This window comes from Solea solea, chromosome 9 (genome assembly GCF_958295425.1).
Source record: "Solea solea chromosome 9, fSolSol10.1, whole genome shotgun sequence".
NCBI classification, from domain to species: domain Eukaryota; kingdom Metazoa; phylum Chordata; class Actinopteri; order Pleuronectiformes; family Soleidae; genus Solea; species Solea solea.
The window spans coordinates 3,625,124-3,647,301 of record NC_081142.1 but is presented as its reverse complement, the minus strand read 5'-3'; the positions used below and the strand labels follow the sequence as shown (position 1 = coordinate 3,647,301).

Here is a 22,178-nt window from a genome sequence, read left to right as displayed (position 1 = left end):
TTCTGATTTTAATCTCAGAATTCTGACTTTAAAGTCAGAATTATGACTTTAATCTCAGAATTCTGACTTTAAAGTCAGAATTATGACTTTAATCTCAGAATTCTGACTTTAAAGTCGAATTATGACTTTAATCTCTTTACTTTAAAGTCAGAATTATGACTTTAATCTCACTTTAAAATCAGAATTTCTGAATTACATCTCAGAATTCTGGGGTAATCTCACAGTAAAGTGAGTGCAGTCTTAAATGTCCAGTCAAAGGTCACATGACGTGCGCAGTTCGGAGCTCGGAGCGCGCTCTCCCTGCTGAGTGAGTAAGTGAGTGAGTGAGTGAGTGAGTTAGTAGATGTGGAGTGAACTGGAGTAAACGTTACAGGTGGAAGAGCAGGAAAACAAGCACCAGCGACAGTCTGGTGGAGGATTGTTCCGGAGACCAGCCTCTCAGCTCCGGGTAAGTGAGGCGCTGTTCGTCAGTGAGACTTGTTTACGCGCAGGTTTTTGTCTCATGTGGTTTGTTTTTGTTTACCACTGATCTCGGCTCTGTTGCTGTGGGAATTGGACTGGTAACCGGTGGGAGCGACAGGCAGACACACAGCGCGGTGTAACTTGTCTGTCGTATCTAAAGATTAAAGGATATCCTAATCTAATAATAGCAGCCGAAAGACAGACTAAGCAGTAGTGGCACACACTGATCCAACACTTAAAGCGCGGATCCGGGGCGGTGGTGTCAGGCTGCACTGCGGGGTCGCTGCTGCTGCAGCTCCGGGACAAGTGACACAGTGAGTGAGTGTGAGTGGATGAAATCTGACTGACATTAAACTCAACTAATTCCATTTAATGCGGTTTATGAGATGTTGTTGATCCTCTAAACTTTAAATGTTACTAAAGGGACCTTTGAACTTAAAGACGCTAATAGTGGAGATTTAAACAAATAACAACGTATGAAAGTGTACTTTGGCACACCTTTTCATTCTTGAGTCACTATATTTCTTGCATAATCATCTATGCTTTGCGGCTAGAACGTTATATACTTGTCAAATCAAATGATTTTAATGACCATTCCAATATGTTTTGGGGGGGTTTTAAACATAAAGGTCCAGTATGTAACATTTTGGAGGGTTCGTTGGAAGAAATGGAATACATCAAAAACGCATAAATGGATTGCATTATAAAATAGAAAACACTCTTTTCTGTGTATTTTGTTCAAAGGTTAGGGCGTTGAGCATTTTAATGTGACAGCTTACCACGTAAATAAAGAACAAAAATAATCTTTCTGGTCTGCAAAGGCTACCGTAGTTTCCTCCAGCTGATACAATATGCAGTTTCACTATTAGATGTCACAAATTCTTACAAACTAACCCCTTAAAGACCAAATTAATAGTATTATTGTAGTTATTTGCAAAGTGTTTTTGCACAATAACATATATTATTCTCAGTGTACATATTGCTCATGAGGAATATTATATTACCGTTTGATCACCCAGGCCTACTACTGTATGACTGCCTGCAACAGAGACTGTAAAATTTAATTTTAAACACATTATAGCCCAGTGTAACCAAACACTTGAGGGCGACAGCAGTGACATTCAATCGTGCAATGAACGTGAGAATCATAGCACATGATACTTGCGTCTGGCGAGGAAAGTAGATCAACGTGTAGTGTCAGTGCAGGAGCTGGGCTTTGCCTTGCATAGGAGATTGCCCAATTTCAGCTGTCATGCTGCAGCTCAGTGGGGTCAGTGGGTGGAGACACGGCTGCACATCCACACCGCGCTACACCACAAATAATTCACTGGCACTCTGTGGTCTCATCTCACAGTTGGTGTACATTTCTATTTAAACGTGCAAACGCTTTACGCTTGTGTGTCACCGTAGGGGCATAGATCATGAGCAATCAAACTCAGGGATTTAAACACACAGTGGTAAAAGGATCACGTGATATTTTAAAGGTGTGTTAAGTTTGACATTTATAATATCTGGTTTAAAAAAACACAGAAGGCATGATGGGTAGATGTGAAGAAAGCAAACTTTGTCCTCAGCTTTGTCCTTTTTATCGCCATAACTGAACTGCAGTGAGTCAGCGCAGCCACTCTCTTCTTACCAGTGTTGCCAGATCAGATTGACAGTTTCCAGCCCAATCACATCGTAGAACCCGCCCAATCCAATAAAAACCAGCCCAAACCACGAAGTTGCCAGACACTCGTGTAAACCCGTAAAATCATAACACATAGACATCCAGAGCTTCATATAGCATCAAATAGCCACACATAAATGATAGATTAACAGGTTTAATGCAACCAACAAGAGCGCAGTAAATCAACCATTGGCTACACAAATTGCAAGATGAACCTCTGGCATCCTAGCGCCAGGCCCAGATTAGTAATAATAACAGCTGCACGTAAAAAGTTGCACTTTTAACCGTGTAGGCCTAATATATTTATACCCTTACCCCACTTCGGCATGATGCTGCTGCTTAGCTAGGTCACCCGCTTCATATTTAGCGCGGCTACAGTGCTGAACTGACGTCACGGACCGGTACGTTGCCGTATGCCGATTGAATAGCCCACAACTACCTCAATTATTTATTTATTTATTTAAACTATTTATTTATTTATTTATTTGAGAGAGAGAGAGAGAGCTGTTTTTACAATATTAAAAAACCCGCCAAATGTGGACAAAAGCAGCCCAAATTTTATTCACCCGCCCAATGTATTTTTTCCCCGCCTGACGTAAACAAAAGAAGCCCAATTGGGCGGAAAACCGCCCAATCTGGCAACACTGCTTCTTACACTGATACACCTGGGGGGGGGGGGGGGGGGGGGGGTTTAAAAACAAACAAAAAAAAACCTGTTTCTGAAGATGAAAGGAAATCTGAAGATGTCTGTCTGAGCTTATTTTGTGCATTTTTCATTTTCCTGGCATTTCATAGACTACTATTTAAGGCCCAGAGAGAGTGTGACTGCACATTGTAATAATCAGAGGACTCCTGTGCTTCTCCCGTTCCCAGGCACATTGGATAACTACGGTGGCCTTCACATACCAGAAATGATGTTTGTTCTTTCACCTGTTTGCATAGAAAGCTTCCACTTCAAAATACAAAACACACACTCTCTGGCTGGTCCATCCATTCTGTAGCCTTTGCCTAAAGTACCCATGAAAAGCTTATTCTAAAGCTACAAAATCTAAGGATGAGCCGATACGATTCTCGGTATCGGCCCAATATTGGTCAAAATCACTGGATCGGATATCTTACAGATAGAAATGTAAAGTTCAAAAGTCCTATGTATCGCATGCTTCATTATGCACAGACTGTTCTCATTTCTTCTTTATGGGAGACGAATATTTGTGACACAGCGGGAGAATTATGTCTTTGAAGTAACTTGAAAGCACTAATGTGTTGTTAACAGCTTTATAGTGTAAAAGGTCTAAAATCGGTAAATACTGTAGTTTGTAATATCGGTATCGTGCCATCCCTAGCAGAAACCTTAGGTGAATTTTAAAGTGATCATACACTTAAGTCGTCAACTGAAATGGTCTTGGTCATGGAACACTGACAGCCACCGAGTGTCACGCCTGTCCACCTTCACACACACATGTGAGTCGGCCTTTATTCAAACACTTCTTGCTAATAAACCTTACTTAACGTTACACACTGAACATTTAATTGCTTAACCAGGGACAAATACAGTATTTATATTTATTTGCGGGTTAAATTTTAATGTTTTTTGTCAGTGTCATAAAATCAGGTCCCTGTTGTTGATTTTAGCTGTAAACAAAAATCCTCACCACCGTTTGTTTTCGTGGGAGTTGCTGTCTGTCAGTGAACTTGTCCGTCATTGTTGGTCGATCACGCTGACATGTTCCTCTTTTCATATTTTTCTTTTGTGGCCCGGCTCCTGCTGAGGCTTGCCTTTTTTTTTTAATTTGCATGTGGGAGTTCATTTACACTCAGACTTGTCTTGTCAGAGCGATTTGTATTACAGTTAGAAACTGGCTGCAGTGGTTGGTTGTACATAAAATGTCTGGTGCTTATGTTCTAGCTTGATGATACACTCAGAAACTGTACACACATCATGTTTTTGAATTATTACTTCAAAAACTACTAAAGTATTACTACTTTTCACCTAATTACAACGTCAAAACCAAAGGTGCTAAGTTGCTGTCGTTGAAAATGTCTCGTTTAAAAAAAAAATGCAAAGATTTAACCCTCTGCTGAACTGGGGTGTGTTTTCCACTCGGTGTTTCACAACAGAGTCGGTGACACAAGGAGTGTCAGAGGTGGACGCTCTCCCTCCCACCACCAGTTTCCTGTCATAGGCTCCTGTCATGGAATACTGTAGCACAGGCAGCTCAGCAGCTGGTCTGCTGTGAGCCTCTCAGCCACGCAGTGAGAGAAACAGGCAGTCAGCTGTCAACCAGTGACTCAAGCAGCATCAAACCTGCAGACCAGTTAGTCCGCCACTCAAGTGAATCAGTTACAGCCTGGAGGTGGCCTCACCCACACAGCACAGCAACGTAATGATGCTCTGATTGTGAAACATTCCCAGTGTTTGGTTTGATTTAAGTTGATCTTTTGAGGCAGGAACACACAAGAAAACACTTGAATGTTTTTAAATAGAGGTACAACTGATGATTGATCACAGTATTGATTATTTTCTTGATTAGTCGATAAGTAGTTTGGTCCATAAATTGTCAGAAAATGAAGTGTTGATCAGCTTGAAATGTTTTGATCTGTTCACAAACTAAAACTCAGTCTATTCACTGCCATAGAGAAGAAGCTAAATATTACAGTATACAGTATTACAGTATAATAGTCGATTATTGAATTCTATACGATAAGAAAGTCTCTTTAAATGAGTGACGAGTGAGAGATAGATTGAAAACAGAATGTTCAAGCTGAGATACGTTGTGTTGGATCCCACAATTCCCATAATGCAAACGCAAGAACATTGTCACAGAAAAAAGTAAAAAAAAAAGTATTTATTATCAAAGTAGTTGGCAGTAGATTTCAAATATATTCATTGTTGTCTTTCAGCCCGTCACACTATCACAGCTTTTTTGAATAATCATGAAGTCAATCACAAAAAATGTATGAAATAACCTTTAATGTTTTAGAGCACTTTAACTTTGTATTCAGCTACTTTTTCAATTATTAGAAATTCTTCAGTAGACATCACCCACATCTGTCATAAGGCTGTAAGAATTGTCATTCACAAACTGAACATCAAGGGAATATTTCTATGTGACGCTGATCCTCGAGGAGCTTGGATACATATAGATGGAAATGTAACTTGGATGTAAGGCAAGTGGAAATAAATGTGCAAACCCTTCACACTTCGTGATTGATGAATTACAACAGTACCTACGAGTCAAGCCAGTTGAAACATCCTTACAGCTTCCAACGACTATCCAGTGGCTTTGGAATTAATTGTACTTTGGCCACTACACACAGCTGTAGCAATAAGGTACAGGTGAGAAACTGGGCTCACACAGTCACAAGTTACTCCAGCTATTTGTTCTCATTGGGACTTTGGATTTATTATGATTCACTGTGATGACAACAGTGTGCTTGTCTGTGCACGTTTGGGGTTGTTCTTTTGTACAGAGCATGGGAGTGCAGTGAGACTCCATCGTAGGGTATTGCAGATACAGTAAGCGCTCCTGAACGTGCTATAAATATCCTCGCGCTTCAAGTGGTGTTGGAGTCTCTGGAGATACAGCTGTAGGCTTTCTTCTGCATATTGTATTAGTTCATGTGCAGCCTTTGAACCTCCTTTTGGCTTGGTTCTCGTTCTGCTGCACGTTGAGTAAAAAACCCCCACAGGCGGCTACCACAGTGCTAACGTTTTAGAAAGGCACCTGTGGGACATACATGATCGGATTCATATCTGTATTTATAGAGCTGTGTTGAAACGGTTGTAGTTTTGCTCCTGTTTGTTGTTCTGGTTTTGCAGAGGATCCTCTTTCCAGACACTGACTTTGAGGTTGTTCCACCTGAAACCAGCGCTTCAAATGTCAAGTTCACCTTCAAGAGAAAAGGGCTTTGTAGTTTTGTTGTTCACTGCACCCACACATATATATATATATATTTATATAGTTCCATTTTATTGAGCTATTATGTAAAATCTATGATTTTTCATTTAAGGAGGTGTGCGTGTATTAATGTGTAGTTGTACGTTAGGGTGAACTCTTTGTGTCGAGCTGTGTGTTTAATAACTGATCTTTGAGCAGGTTTTGCTGGATTTACTAGAATCAGCAAAGATACAGTTTAAACAAAAGGTGTAACTAGATTTCACAAGAAGCAGAGAGAGAGAGAGACAGAGAGATAGATAGAGAGAGAGAGAGCAGCTTTTTCAATGGTGGTTCATCGTAATTTGCCAATAAGTAGCGCAGGGTCAGTCGGCCAACTTCCACATTTGTAATATAGACTATACACTTGAATGTAAATGTAATCTAGCCTGTGGACTATTTTTAAGCCTGATATTGCGACTGAAAGAGTCCATGCCAAACTGACTGAGCATGAGCACCTGTTGAACTGCCTCTTTCAACAGCGGCCGAGGGAAATACTATTTCTCAAACTTTATGGGAAGCAGTGAATGGAAGAAAAGATGAACACTTGCTCAGATTGATGAATATTGATAAACACATGGCTCTAATACAAGTGAACAAATTGCCCAAATTCAAAACAGAGCAAGTGAACATTGGAAGTGCTGGAAACTAAAGTTTATTACCTATAGTAAATAATAGCCGACAGTCTTTCTGATTTTTAGTATGACTCAACACAGTGGTGTTTTTAATGCTGAGATCCTACAGGTCAGGAATTATCAACAGAAGATAAAATGAACGTAAAGGTAGAAGGATTGCTATCTATCCTGTCTTCAGCTTGCCCGAGCAAGCAAGAGCTAAGTGTTTGCTTTGGTGAAAAACAAAGTGTGGCATATAGGTATGCAATGCATTGTCCTGCTTCACTTTCTCTTGAACACATGGGCTTCAGGATGAGATTCCAGTCGCCCACTGAGGCTCAGGATTTTCCTTGCAATGACCTGCAAGTAAATAGTGGAGAATCTCTAATTAAAGCACTAAGACAAGTCCATGTAGACGAAGAAGTAGAAGGAAGACAGATGAAAATGCTGACAGAAGTGAAGAGCATGCAATTTTTCTGGGATAAGAGATGGAAAGCTCACAGAGACTCCATGTGATCTGCCATGTGATCTGCCATGTGCATACTGTTGTGTTTATTTCTGCTCGTGTCGTGGCTGTGGTTGATGATGTACGGCTTTGGTGCAGGCTCATTTGTTGAGAACCAAGGTTCTGAATTAAACTAGAGCTCAAACAGAAACTGTGCCAGTGCCTGCCAGTGTTAAAGCTCTAAGACAGTTGAAGGACTTAGGACTTCTTTTAAACAATATTACTGCAATACTCAACCCATTGTTAATGACTAACTAATATTAATAAAGGTGTGTCGTTTACAAAAGTTCAGAGTTCATCATCCAGTCTGCAGATATGTAGACTTTAGAAAGTTGCTTGCAAAATGAATTATGGTAGCGATATATATGTCATGTTTTACCAAGGTCAGAGGTCAGCAAGTTCATGGGCGGGCCCTTCCTCATGGGAGAAAACAAGCAGAAGAGACAGTGAACATAAAGACCTGTAACAACAATAAAGGTTCATGCTCAGGCAAAAATAATTATTTATGCGTTTTAAAGCTGCAGTTGGTCGCTATAAAAAAACAACTGATTGTTGAGTTTCTTCCTCAGGACGTTAAAATGATAATGTTTTGGGATCATGACTCTTTGTCTTGACGCCCTTCCACCAGATGAGCACAGAAACACAGCTTATTTAACACAGGGCCACACTCATTTTAACTCAAGTGTACTTGCATTTATGGTCCAAATCTCTTTTTTAAATCTTTCCTTCCTTTTAGGTTTCTTCACAGAATGCAGAGTTTCTGAGATTGTGGTGTTCCACTGCAGGGACCTTTATGCACAGCAGCTTAGTAGAACAGCCTCTCTGTCTAAACTGACATGTGATTGGTCATCACATTCATTTGAGTTATCGTTTGGACCTTTGGTTGATCTGTTTTCTTTATCTCGGGTTTTTAGTTATCTGTGTCAGTTTCTCTGTTCCTTGTTTTTGTAGTTTTTTCCTCGTTCTTTGTCAAGTTTTGCTTCCTGTGCCGTCTTCCCCTCTGATTGTCTGCCCCGCCCTAACGTCTTTCACCTGTGTCTCGTTAGTTTCACCTGTGTTTGATTTTCCCCAGTGTATTTAGTCTGTGTGCTCCCCAGTGTCCTCATTGGTTCATTGGTTTGTTTTTCGGTTTCTTACATTTCTGTGTTTCTACTCCTTGTGTTATGAAGATCGTTTTTGTTTGTTTGAGTTTTGCTTTTTGCCTTTTGGTTAGTTTGTTTTAGTAGAGACTCATGTTCATTTTTGCAACCTGTGTTTGCATGACAATTGTTGAATATAATCAGAAATATCTTGCCGAGAGCACCTTTTTAAAAAGGTTATTCATGACAAACTAGTGTAAAAAGAAAGAACAGAATCATGACTGAATGTAAACGTTGAAAGGTTGAGCTTGTTCTTAGAGATGTGGCAACGTCTACAGATTGGTTATTAATAATATTTCGATATATATACACATGCAACAATGTAAACATAAATATGTGTAGAAAAATAGAGGTTTAGCAAAAAGGATTAAAACATTCCCACGATTACACAATGTCAATATCATACATCTGTGAGTATTCATTCAAAGAGTGTGTGTGAGGGCTGAAAGATTTTTTTGTGTCCGTGCCACAAAATAACAACAAAAATAAAATAAACAATCGAAACATAGATATTAAGCTGGCCTGGAGAATAATCACTCATTTTATGTTGCTGTTATTTTGGTTTGCTGATCTAAAACTCAGTTTGAGTCCTGATAAACCCACTCGAAGCTCCACGGTCAGCAACACACAACAGACACAAAAAGAGTTTTTCACTAAAACATTTAGCAGCCAAACAGCAGTTTTCCCTTTAGGAGTTGGCAGAGAGAGTAAATATTGGACTTATTTTTGTTATTCAGCCAGACACACAACTTCAAACAAATGTTATTGTTGTTCTGCGTTTGCTGGAAACAGGAGAAATTTCCACCTTTCAGTGTGTTTTCATTTAACTCCACTGCCCACGAAAGGAACGCAGCTTTCAATAAAGAATACATCATCCATAAAAAAGTAGTACAGTCATTAAAATAATAACTATATGCCGTTGAAAACCATACGTACATGTGGATAGTGCTACAATACTGGCGCCAGGTGGATTTTACAAGAACAGGCTAAGGTGAACTCACCTTATGTTGAGCTATGTTGAAATCTTACTGTATATGACTTTATATACAGTAGCCAGAATGTAAATATCAAAACGATAGGGAAAGACATTTGTCACTAAGCTGACAAAAGACAAAGCACAATAGTCTGATTGTGTGTGGCATGTGACTTGTAAAAACCTCCAACTGTGAGCCCGCCCGCCCACCCGCCCACCTGCCTCCACCCCCAAAACACACACATGTCAGTGTGTGAGTTTGACCCCTGAGTAAACAGCGACAACTACTACATGCTCCTCTGTTATTGTAGTCATACCTGCCTGTCTGCACTGCTTTTCAAGTGTCTGTCAAAAGCTGTGTAAAAAAGACAACAACCCGGCAATCGCTCCGTCCAATTGTGATGCTCAACCTCAACCCGGGGCTGTGTGTGTGTGTGTGTGTGTGTGTGTTTGAGGTGGTGGGGGGTGGGGGGGCTGTGAGAGCAGATAAGAGCTACATACATGCAGTGGTTCGTCCTTCTGTGTCAAGTTAACAACAACAAGGTGGGAGCACGGCAGTCTGCTGCTAAAATGCACGCACAAAAATTTAAGTTGTTCAAAGTCGGGGGGTGGGGGGGCGGAGCCTCTCGAGGAATTTTGGATGCTGTCATTATGGTTGCTGTAAATTGGCGAGGACGCCGTGGTCTGTGTGTGATTGTGTGTGTGTGTGTGATAGGATGTATTCTCACATCCCTGTACTTCTCCTTGAGCTTAAATGTAAATAACAGTTGCAAAGCAGCTGTCTGGCTTTGAAACAGTGCGCAGGGGGAAACGATAAGAGTACACTTTTAAGGGGAGGGGGAAAAAAATTCCTTTATGAATTTGGAATGAGGCTTTGCTACTCAGTTAGTCATAACAGTGAGAAACTCACCAAAGACGTGGTAAGTCTGATTTCAGCATGAGGTGGTGATGGAGCGCCAAAGCAGTGAATTATTATTGTGATCTGTATGCATGTCCAGACCTGAGCTGATCCCCCTCTGCTGCTTGAACCCCGCTGAGCCCAGAGGAAGCAGGTTCTTATCAGGGAGGAGGACAGGAAGAGACAGAGAGTGGAGGAGGAAGAGAGAGTGGGGGTTTGTGGGCAGCATGGCACTCTGTGGATTCACCGTCACATCCATTCACTCTGTAAAGTCTGTTGTTTCTTCCCTCTCACAGCCACACCTGTGCAAGCGTTGCTTGAGTTAACTCGTGTAACGTGAACGTCACATCATGCATTTAAATTTTAAAAAAGCAGCAAGTAAACAACGCAATAAATCACTATCTCTCATACTTTCTTTTTAGGGCTCGGTGCCAAGAAGTTGTTAAGATAACATCTTTTTCATCAGTTCACTCAGCTACTGAGTTAAAGTTGACAATAACACTTGAATAATAAAATCTGAGATTTAACAATTATTGTATTTAAAGGTGTATATCGATCGTAAACGTTATAGTCTTTCATTGCTCAGCTCTGAGGTGAGGTGTGGTGATGTTTTAGTAGTTGGATTATATGAATTGTGGGATTCACCTTGATACATTTATGAAAGTACTCTGACTAAAACACTTTTAACAATAGTTAATTAATAATTACAACTATTCTGACTGTTAATTATTAGTCTGAGTCGCTTTAAGAAAGAAAAAAACAGGGGGGTCACGTATTCTTCCAATTTTAAAACAAACAGACTCATGTCATGTCAGTTTTTGAAACTGGAAATTCACCTTCGTCACATTCAAACAGACACTTATTGAACGACACCAGCTGTCAATCATACTCATACGTATGTGTCACATTTTATTTTATATTTTCCTCTAAACTGAGACTATTAACTCCTCAGGAAACTGTTTGATTCACATTCACAGGACAGTCATTAAAAAAGCAACGATATGTAGCTGTAATTCAGGGGCAAAGCAGCTGCCATTCTTATTTCTGAATTGAATAATAATTTTCCTGATCATTTTAATCACAGATTTGATGTTTCTGTTTTGTTTCTAGATGATGGTACCATGAGCGTGGTCTCCTGCAGCACTCTTCACCAGTAGCCGGGCAGAATGGCTTCTGCTCCTCCTTCCAGAGAGCACAACAGCAGCTCATTAGCTCTGCACTGGAGGTTAACGCCGACATAGATACTCACCACACAGGACTCTTGACTTCAGACTCTCAGGCTTTGGTTACACATCTGTGTAGAAACTGCCTCAAAAACACGATTCATGTTGAGGACGGCGGCAACACAGCAGCATAACACCATCTGGAGCGGGACCTTGGAGCAGGTTCTCGCTCTGATAAAGTGCTGTGCTGGCAGAGTTATGCCGTGCAGCTCTTCCACACTGAGACACAATCCTGGACTCTGAGCCATGTCTCTTCTCTCAGCCCTGAGCATCGTCTGTGGATTGATGCTCCATGTGGCATTCAGTGCACTCAACAGTCACTACTGTGTCCCGAGAAAGACTGTACCTTACCAGAGTAAGTCACTAATTCTCTCTGCAAGCATTTAATCCGGAGTTTAAAAAGTTTTTTTTTTTTTTTACCAAGGGGAATGTGTTTAGATGGCATTTAATCCTGGGTCAAACTCTGCTCGTTTTTTTGCTTTTCCATTAGGGATAGATAGTACCTGGCACCTGGTGGTTGTTTTGTTATCGTCCATGCGAGCTGAGCTGATACTATAGCCCCTTTTCCACCAGCACGGCACGCCTCGCCCCGGCACAGCAGTGATAGTACCTGGTCCCTGGTACTTTTTTAGTACCTGCTCTGTCAAGGTTCCAAGCGAGCTGAGCTGATACTATGCGTGACGTCGTCACGGGGAGAGTCATGAGCGCGATGTCCGACACAAGAATCAAACCAAATAATGCAAAAATAATGAAAAACAACTTCTCTATGAGTCACTAGTTTCTGTGTTTATGTATAAAATGACGTCACGCCTTTTTCACGCAGCCGTGGGTTAGGGTTTGGTCTGACACCCAACCAAGTAGAGTCGAGTTGAGTCAAGTAGTGCTATAACTGTATAATGCATAAGTGAATGCAAGTTTATTTACAGTATAAGTAAACTTTATTTATATAGTGCTTCAAAATAAAATAAAATAATAAGGACATAAAATACCAAATACAGAACATTAATAAAATACATAAAACAGACCCTTGTTTTGAAAGAATCAACACAATTTAAGCAGCAACAAAAAGGATCTGTTTGAAAGGTGGAACCAGGTTTTGATTGACAGTTTTGCAGAAACATCCATGATAGCGGAGCCTTTTCTGCCTCAGTCCTGTGTGGATTTTGTGAGGGAGGTCTTTAGACAAATAGTTGCTCGTTGTGTGTCATTTGCTCTGTGATATAACCCATTTTAAATAAAAAACACTGTTCTAGCATTTCAGTTTTACATAATTACCGCGTTTCCTTGTTCTCGTTGTTCGTTTCCAGAATTTATGTAAGAATTTATGTATAAATTACTGGGCCTGAAATAAGCTTCCCCTGTTTCAAAGACCAACAACTGCCACTGCATTCCACAGTCTGGAATGATCAGTCCCCTCTTCTTTTAAACTTAGTTTGGGGGATGACTAGTAGCCTCTGACCTGATGACCTAAAACAGCGACTGGGAGAATCAATGGAGGTGCAGCAGTTCAGCGATATGAGAAGGAGCTTGACCATTTAAGGCTCCAAAAGTAAGATCAAGCGTGTGGGTTAAAAGCCTATGAGCCTGCCGACTGCTCAGTCAAGCTCTTTCCTCACAGTGGGGAGGGAATATGTATAATCATTTCCAATTCTGCCTTTGAAACAAGAGATCTAAGTTTAGAGACGTTTCGTAAATGGACATTTTCTGATGAATTGTTTTGATTGATGCTCTAAGGACATTCACCCAGATTCCACTTATTCCTCTGCTTAATGTTTTTGATGAGATTTCTGGTGCAAATCTATTCATCTCCCGGCTGTTAACATAACTGCGAGCTATACATTTATTTAGTGAATGCAATTGAGTTCTATCTCGTTTTTTTTCCTGCACGTCTCAGATGTAAGGAGATGCGAAAAACACCACAGTGCAGCTCAATCAGTGGCAGTGGAATCATGTTACTCAACTTTTTTTGGGGGGTATACCCAGCCTAAAAGATCTTGGGTATACCTCATAATTTAAGTGTGAAGGACTGTTATAAGAGTGTTTCCACTAATGGGCTGCTCCAACTATTGCAGTTAACTGTATTTGAACATTTTAGCCATCACGTATGAATAGGCACTATACTTTGTTCTCATGAAATCCAAAAGGTCCAGTGTGTAAGAATCAGTAACCCCAAAATGTGTGTCTACTTTTGTCTGTACATTGATTTGTATGTTATCTCAATGAGCCAAAAGTCACAGCCACGGACGAGTATACATTTACATGCACACACCCATCAATGTGTGCCAATGAACCCTCCTAAATGTTACACACTGGACCTTTAAACAAATATGGAAGGAAATTGTGCTTATATGCGGTGTAGTGATGCACATGTTCTCCTGTTCTAGATGAGCTGAAGCTGTTCAGAGAAGATGGCATCTTCAACTACTCTACTATGTTGATGAGAGACGACCTCGGAGTGCTGCTGCTGGGGGCCAGAGAGGCCGTATATGCTCTGGACATCAACGACGTCTCCGTGAGAAAAGCTGCGGTAAGAAAATGTGACGAGAAATTCAAAGAAATACACAGTGTTAACTAATTTCACCATTCATCACTTAGTTGTTTGCTCTGTAAAATGGTGAAAATGTTCATTGGTGTTTCCCAAACTTCCAAATAATGGTATCCTCAAATATCTGAAATGTTTACCGCTCTTGGAGAAGCAAATAAACCAGAAAATATTTACAACCAAGAAGTAAAAATCAGAGAATTTGGATTTTATTTAAAGAAAGACACTGAAACTGATGAATTGATTATCAAACTAGGACTAGTGCAAAATATTCAGGAGGTTTTATTTGTGGGAATTAAATATACTATGTTGATGTATAAGTGTATAATCACTCTAAAAAAATAGTTTGGTGTTCTTAGCCTTAGGAAAGGCCTTTTATATCTACTTAAGGGAAGGGAGTGTGGGTTTTAAAAGGCTTCTGTAGTTCCTGGACAAACCTGAGTCGTCCACTTGTTTGGTTCTGCAGTTTCACCATTAGACGTCACTAATCTTTACACAATGGACTAATTGTTGCAGCCGTACAAAGATTAGATTGCAAACCATAGAAACAATTGCATTTATAAAAGATCACATTTAATTGTCCTATTTTTGATTGGTCTATGTTTGACGCCAACTTTAAAATTGCAGTACACAAATGTCAGAAACAGTTTCATTATGGTTCTCATCTTTGCGTTAGCGTATGGTAGTTGTCTGTTTGAGAGGCCGTGTGCATTTGCATGAGGAACTGTTCTGGTCAGTCTGTTAAACCATAGATAACAGTCACAAGTGAAAAGGCTGTGTTGCATCACTGTCCCTGCATGCTTTGACGTGACACTTTCTCCGTGTTGATGCAGGTGTATTGGCGAGTTACCGAGGAGAAACAAAGGGAGTGCACCTACAAGGGAAAACACGCTGAGGTTTGTGTAATGTCTCTGGAAACGCACTAACTTCTACTTCTCAGACAAACATACAGGGTTTTTAGGACCACTTTTGACTGATTTCACTTTACTCCCCCCATGCATTTGTAAATCATTTCTATGGGAGTGTCTTTCTTTGTTGTTCTCCCCTCTTTGAAGTTCTTAGCTTCAAACTGAGAGCCCAAATAAAGGCACGAGAGGAAGCCTTGACCCTTTGGTCACCAGCTCAATTGCAGGCATCCTGACCAGTCTCTATATGTATGTGGCATGTTTGTGTTTTTGTGGCTGAACTAACAAAGCTCTGACCTTGGCGTTCTCTGGGCTGGATCTTGTTGCAGGTGGAATGTCGAAACTACATTCGAACCCTGCACAGAGTGAATGGCACCACCATGTATGTGTGTGGCACAAACGCTTTTAGCCCCACCTGTGATTATATGGTAAGTATAGAACATGAGGTTAGTTTATAGGGTTTAGCTGCCTGAGTGGAGGCTTGTGCTCTCTGAGAGCTTCCTCTAGTTAGCACATGCTTCCTGACATAAATATCTGCCCTTATTTTTTTACTCTGATGAACATTTAGATCCACGTCTTTTTGTCTGTTGACCAGATAAGTCAACACACTTTGTCTTGAACGCCTGTCTTTTCATAACACCAGTGTTTGAACATTTATTGTCTTTGAAGCGTCTCATTGTTCGACAACACGCGGTAGCTCATGAACACGGTTTACTTTGGCAGAGATATCAAGTCTCAAGAGAACCAAACGTCAACATGGAAAGGGATGTGAGCAAGTGATGAACCGCAACAAAAATTATGATCATTACTAGTTATAATAATGAATAATAATAATAATAATAATAACGATGTGTCTACAAAGTGAAAAATTCATCCAGAAAATAATAAGTAATATCACAATTCTGATAAGATCCGAGTGGAATCTGAGCACTTAGTCTTCACCCGGTTCAGTTTTCATTCCTCCCTCCCTCCCTCTCTCTTCCTTTGTTTTCGACAGACATTTGTCGGTGGACAGCTGAGGCTGCAGGGAAAGCCAGAGGAGGGAAAGGGGAAGTGTCCTTTTGATCCCTTCCAGAGATACTCCTCCCTCATGGTCGGTAAGTCAGAGAGAGTCAATGCTCAAAGTGCACCAACAGAAAAGTGGACCTTAGAAAGACCGTGGGCACAGGCCATAATGTAACCTAAAATCTTTGTTGATGCTGCTACCTGCTCATTCAACACTTGTGCCAAATGAGTCATCTGTTGGCATATGAATGATATATTGTTACTACTTGTTATGAATAATTGATTTCCAGGATTTTTCTCCTCCTCCCTTGTTCCTGTCCAACAGGAAATGACCTGTATTCTGCTACTTCCATCAATTTCTTGGGCTCTGAGCCTGTTGTTCTGCGCAGCTCAAACTTGGCTCTCCGCACTGAGTTTAAGAGCTCCTGGCTCAGTGGTGAGTTCCTTCACAGCAAAAAACAAACGGATCAGATTTACACAGAGATATGCATAGTTTTGCAGCATCACAATGCAGTTAATGATACATCATAAGTCAGTATTAGACGTTTCTTCATTTGCTTCATGTACTTTGTCATGTTTTATGGTTTTAGAGCCAAACTTTGTCTACATGGACTTCATGGGTGAGAGTTTTGACAGCTCCGATGGGGACGATGATAAGGTTTACCTGTTCTTCAGCGAGAACGCCATGGAGTACGATTTCTACAGCAAAGTTGCTGTGTCTCGAGTGGCCCGAGTCTGCAAGGTATTAAAAACATACAGAATAAAAACTGCTCCCTTTGAACAGATTTCACTTTAGCATGACTCTTGAACTAAGTTTTAGCAGTGTGAGTCTCTGATTGTGTTATTAAAGGGATCATTTGGGTGTTTTTTAGTTTTTTTTCGAGGTAGTGATGTTTACATTGCCTTAGACATTTATATTTCTGTGTAGCTTCGATTTAAACTGGACTTATAAAATGATATGTTAACATGTTAGAACTACGATGAAGACTTTTTATTTTATTTTTCGAGAATAAGGTCATAATATTTTGAGAATAATGTCATAATTATTATTCAAGTGAAATCTCAGATGATCAGCTGCAACCTGCGATAAGATGAGGAACGCCCAAACCAAGTTATATTTTGGTTTGGGCTTCACAGATAAGGGAACACTTACAACTTATTCCCTTACTTGGAAACAGAAAGTGTACTAAAAACATTTCTCAAAGTCCAAATAACACACCTTTGGTCTGATTTTGAGATAAATCAAATCTGTGCATAAAGCAGGTGCAGGTCTTATTTTATGTGAAGTGGCTAAAATGGTTTGTCCTTCTCTTCCCTCTGGCAGCCAAGTTTTTTTCCTCATGACACAGTCAGTTCTGACCTACCTACCCACTCATCATACTTACACAGTGCAATGACAGGGGTTAAGTGTTATTTGAAGGTACAATATGTTGCGTAGTGTTGCTTTAAGAGTGCTGTGCCCCTGTGTTTAGGGGGATATGGGTGGCCAGCGGACGCTGCAGAGGAAGTGGACGTCGTTTCTGAAAGCTCGTCTGGATTGTTCCCTCCCTGAACCCAGCCTGCCCCCCGTTGTCCAGGATGTCTTCCTGCTGAAGCATGAAGACTGGAGGAAGAGTGTCTTCTACGCTGTCTTCACCCCGCAGTCGTGAGTGCTTACATTCAAATCCTGGGTGTTGACATACAGAGTATTCACATATTATGCACATATTATATTCAGTTTTGGCCAAGATACCCTCCTAACTGTTACACACTGGGCTTTTATTTATGTTCCATAAACATTTATTCTCCTGACACTTGAAATAACAACATCTCATTGTGTTTGCTCTGATGTTTCTAGGAGCTTGTCTCAAGTATCTGCAGTGTGTGCGTACAGCGTGTCCGCGATCAGAGAGATTTTCAACGAGGGAAAGTTCAAGACGCCCGTTGCTGTGGAAACATCCCATGTGAAGTGGGTGATGTACACTGGAGAAGTGCCAGTCCCCAGACCAGGAGCAGTGAGTGTCACATATTCCATGTAATGACACAGGATATTGAAGCATACGAGGCAGATCACAGTTACAGACCGAGGCTTTTTTGTGTTGCAGTGCATCAATGATGTGGCGCGCAAAATGGGGATGAATCGCTCTCTAGACCTTCCTGACAAAACCCTCCAGTTCATCAGAGATCGCCCCCTAATGGACGAAGCTGTTCGTCCTCTGACAGGAGGACCACTGCTGATCAAGAGAGGGGCTCTGCTGACTCGCATCGTAGTGGACAGCACGCTGGCGCTGGACGGACAGATATATGCCGTCATGTTCATCGGCACTGGTAAACTACAAAATGTCCTACATGGAAATAGTGCACAATGCAGTTTTACCAAGATAAAGTAGAATAAAACAGACCGTCCTCAGCTCAGTTCTCTGTGTGAATATTCTAGTTGATTTAACTTAAAGTTAATGAAAATTTTAGTAGTAAAACATATAATTTTCCAAGGTCAAAGTCAGTTAAGTACCAGTTAATTACAATCAGCTATATTTAGGTGTTTTTTTCATTAAAAAGCTCATCAGTCATCACAAAGAATGTAATCACGTTCAGGGCTTTAAAGTGGGAACTTAAAGAAATAAAATAAACAATCCACTATAGTTGAATTCATTCAAGCAATAACACAAAGTTTTTCCCGGCCCAGTTGTAGACCACACACCACTAACTGCTAGACGTATCCTCTCATAACTGGACTGCTCTGTAGCAGCAGGAGAACTAGAGCCGGAGACGTGTCTGTGTGAGATGTGTTTATAACAGCAGGAAAGTGTCTGGAAGTTCCAGGTGAAGGGTGAAATCTGGGTCCTGCCTGCAGGAAACTGGACACTGGCTCTCACTTTCTCACCATGTGTTATCCAGACCGTTTCCTGTCGTGTTCTCACATTAGACATTTTTACAGAGATTTGATTTGGGTGCTGGCACGAGAAGTTACGGAACATAAACTTTTTTCAAAACTAATAATAATAAAAAGCTTTTCAGTCATTTTTTGAATTTTGGGTTGCAGCGGGCCATTTCTGGTGGTGCACTGGTCCCCATGGTCACAGAAAAATAACTAAATCATGAAATATCTAATGAGTATATGAGATAAATAGTGAATAATTATATAAATGATGAATATTGTTTGCACATTATCCGTTAATGTACGTTTTAAGCATTTCTCGTTGGACAGCTTTGTGTAATTTGCTCTTTAACCGAGTTTGAAATGTTGTTTATTTACAGACAACGGTTACATACAGAAGGCCGTTAACTACGATGGAAAAATGTTCATAATTGAGGAGCTCCAACTTCACGAAAACCCCGAGCCTATCAACATCCTGCAACTCTCCTCGACAAAGGTAATTTCAAAACAAGTTCAACAGAGTGTAAGCATTTTTGACATCTAACGGTGAGACTGACGAGGGCAGCAAACAGTGGACCCTTCCGCTCACCCCTCTGTCACATACCAGAAAAAATATTCACCTCACTACATGAACGGTGAGTTGGTTTAAAGACAGTCTCTATAAAACAAGGCTCATGCTTAAAGTACACACTGAATAAAAGGCTTATTCTAAGTCTACAAAGTGCAAAATTTTTTTATTTTAAAGCAATTTTACATTTATACAAACTGGGTTACATATTCAATGTCTGCCACTAAACACTCCTACATGTTACACACTGGACCGTAAAGTTTTTACTGCTGTTTTTCATAGAAAACCTGTAATAAGCCTAAATCTAAATTGATATCCCAATCTGAATATGTCATCACTTAATTGACACTCACTATAATGATGTGTGTGTGTGTGTGTGTGTGTGCACATAGGGTCAGCTGTATGCAGGCTCAGAGTCTGGTGCTGTCCAGATGCCAGTGAGTAACTGCAGCCGCTACGACACGTGTGTGGACTGCGTCCTGGCCAGAGATCCGTACTGTGCCTGGGACTTTTCAAGTGAGCGCTGCTCCTCTGTCCAAAGCCTAACCCGCTCCTCAAACAATGCAACGCAGAGTCTGAAGGAAGGAGACGTCTCACGCTGTCCTCAGCCAGGTGCTGCACTCACTTACAGCGCATTGTGTGCATTAATCATTCATACACATTTTCTTGCATGAATTAAAACACTTACTAAGGTGGGCCGGTGCTGTCTGGTATGCAGTTACTGACACTTCTTAATTTTTACATTTTCAAGGGTGCATTATGTGACGTTGTGACGTGACGTTGTGACGTGACGTTGTGACGTGACGTTGTGACGTTCGTGCGATAGTTTACTGTTTCTAGTGTCTAGAGTTTTTATTTTGACACATGTCCTGGAGGAACAGCGTAATAACCGTAACCTAATAAAATGGAGTGTGTGCTTGAAGTTGAAATAATTGTTGCAATTATTAAGGATAATCTTAATATATAAGGTGGCCAAAAGGTGGAACAAATCTTAAGTTATTTTAATATGGATTACACATTTAAATACAGTACATAGATGATGTTGTGTTGATGTTGTGAACATCTTCTGGTATTTCTTATTTACTGAAAATGTTCATAATTTAGTGTTTAAGATATACACACCTTGTGTATGGATAAGGGGAATTCTGACATTTATATTTTCCCACCTCACACACAGGCACTCGCTGGAAAGGTATACGTATATGAATACATACATTCTTAGAATTCTTTTCACTTTAAAAAAACAATATATTTTTTTTAGATCAGATAGTATTGTGCTATAAACAATGGAAATTATGTTTTCTAATTGTAGAAATACAATCAATCAAATTCAAAACACATACTTAATTAGGTACACCTGTTCAACTGCTTATTAGGGCGACTTACTGAAGTTTATACTGAGCATCAGAATGAGGACCATTTATGATTTAAGAGTATTTCAGAAACTGTTCATCTACTTCTCCATCTAGTTGGTGACCTATTCAGTCAGATAGCTATTTGTTTTTAAAGACACACATTTGCAATTTTAAGAATTCAAGCCTTGAAAACACCAGAACAGACACTGCATCACTTTCAACTGGGTGTCTTTCTTTCTTTAATTAGAATACAGTGATACTAGAGCTGAGTAATAATTCATTAAAATTGTATACTCATGTCTCTGTTGTGTTTTTTTTATAGATCCAGTAGCAGCTGTAAAATTGACCCTTGTTCCAGAGAACAACATCCATCTGCCTTGCCAACTCCACTCCAACTTGGCCCAGGTCCTGTGGCATTTCTCTGAGCAAACGCTTCACTCCAATCACAAATACTACATCCACAGTGGAGGACTGCTCATCATGAGTGCTACCGAGTCAGACGCTGGTCTTTACACCTGCGATTCAGTAGAGCAGATAAACGGCAGGACATACAACCGAACTGCGGCGGTTTATCGTTTACAGCTCCACTCTGACCCAGAGGTGGGGGGCAGCACCACTCCTGGCAATGAGGTGACAAATTCCTTTGACTCTGCTAACACAGCTACACCAGAGCCGGGGCCAGACGACACCGGCGAGGACCCGCCGACCCCGGAGAATCTAAACGACACCGGCAGGGTAACGCGTTTGGAGGTGGCCGTGGCTCTGCTGTCGCTGCTCTGCCTGTCTCTGATGGGGGTCATGCTCTACATCTGGCTCCGGGGACGCTGGAAATGCTGCAAGTTTGCGCCCGGGCTGCAGAACGTGAGCGAGAGAGAGAACGGGAAGCAGCAGTCGTGTGAATACATGCACATACACAACAGGAGTTCAGACATTAAGATGCTGGGGCCTGAATCTGTGAGACCATGCGCCGCCAATAATAATCACCACACTGCTGTTGACTTCAAAGGGAACGGAGAGCACCACTTCACACCTACGGCCAACATTTCAAGTCTGGATGGTCTTGGATACATAAATGATGAGTCAGAGATTTGACTCTGCTGATGTATAGAAGTCTGAGACCAACACCAGTGCACTAATTATCTAACTATATGTGAGCATCTAACAAGTCACTGTTCTCAGGAATGATTTTCACTTTGAAAATTCTGTTCATTGGTGTCCTGTTTCTCCCTGCACCGTCTTTAATTTTTTACCCGGCAGCTGATGAACTTTCTCCTGGAGAAATTTCCTCTCCAGGAAATAGTTGAAAAGACTTTTTAAATATATGTATTTTTTCATACAATGACAAATTGTGAATATACTTTGTGTAATATATCGTGTACAGCCAAGACTTTTTTTTTTAAATACCTCTATTTATTTGGAGCAAAGACAATTTTATTTTAGCTTTAAAACCCTTGTAAACTGAAGCTCTTCCTCAACAGCAATTGAACAAGTAGCAACAAAGGCTTTGACCTCTTACTTTTCTCATTTC

The 22,178-nt window shown here is 40.7% G+C and overlaps 1 protein-coding gene across 2 annotated transcripts; it reads left to right on the top strand.

Annotated features, from left to right (window-relative positions):
- Window positions 1-303: 303 nt before the first annotated feature.
- On the top strand, window positions 304-22,019 carry si:ch211-129c21.1 (uncharacterized protein LOC563087 homolog). 2 transcript variants are annotated; one of them, XM_058639218.1, is made up of 14 exons: window positions 304-448; window positions 11,306-11,773; window positions 13,803-13,945; window positions 14,794-14,856; window positions 15,195-15,293; window positions 15,863-15,962; window positions 16,196-16,306; window positions 16,461-16,612; window positions 17,343-17,515; window positions 17,708-17,864; window positions 17,955-18,177; window positions 19,108-19,223; window positions 19,688-19,907; window positions 20,973-22,019. In XM_058639218.1, exons 2-14 carry the CDS (start codon window positions 11,665-11,667, stop codon window positions 21,740-21,742), a joined length of 2,436 nt encoding a protein of 811 aa, XP_058495201.1. In that variant the 5' UTR covers window positions 304-448; window positions 11,306-11,664; the 3' UTR covers window positions 21,743-22,019. The 2 variants fall into 2 exon arrangements, with proteins under 2 accessions (XP_058495201.1, XP_058495202.1); XM_058639219.1 differs by lacking the exon at window positions 304-448 and adding an exon at window positions 598-776.
- Window positions 22,020-22,178: the final 159 nt, after the last annotated feature.

What these genes read in the sequence shown, in the direction of transcription:
- si:ch211-129c21.1 (XM_058639218.1), top strand. Translation starts at nt 11,665, where the DNA reads ATGTCTCTTCTCTCAGCCCTGAGCATCGTCTGTGGATTGATGCTCCAT. An exon ending in AAAGACTGTACCTTACCAGA is followed by an intron (nt 11,774 to 13,802) that starts GTAAGTCACTAA and finishes CTCCTGTTCTAG; the next exon opens with ATGAGCTGAAGCTGTTCAGA. An exon ending in TAAGAGCTCCTGGCTCAGTG is followed by an intron (nt 16,307 to 16,460) that starts GTGAGTTCCTTC and finishes TTATGGTTTTAG; the next exon opens with AGCCAAACTTTGTCTACATG.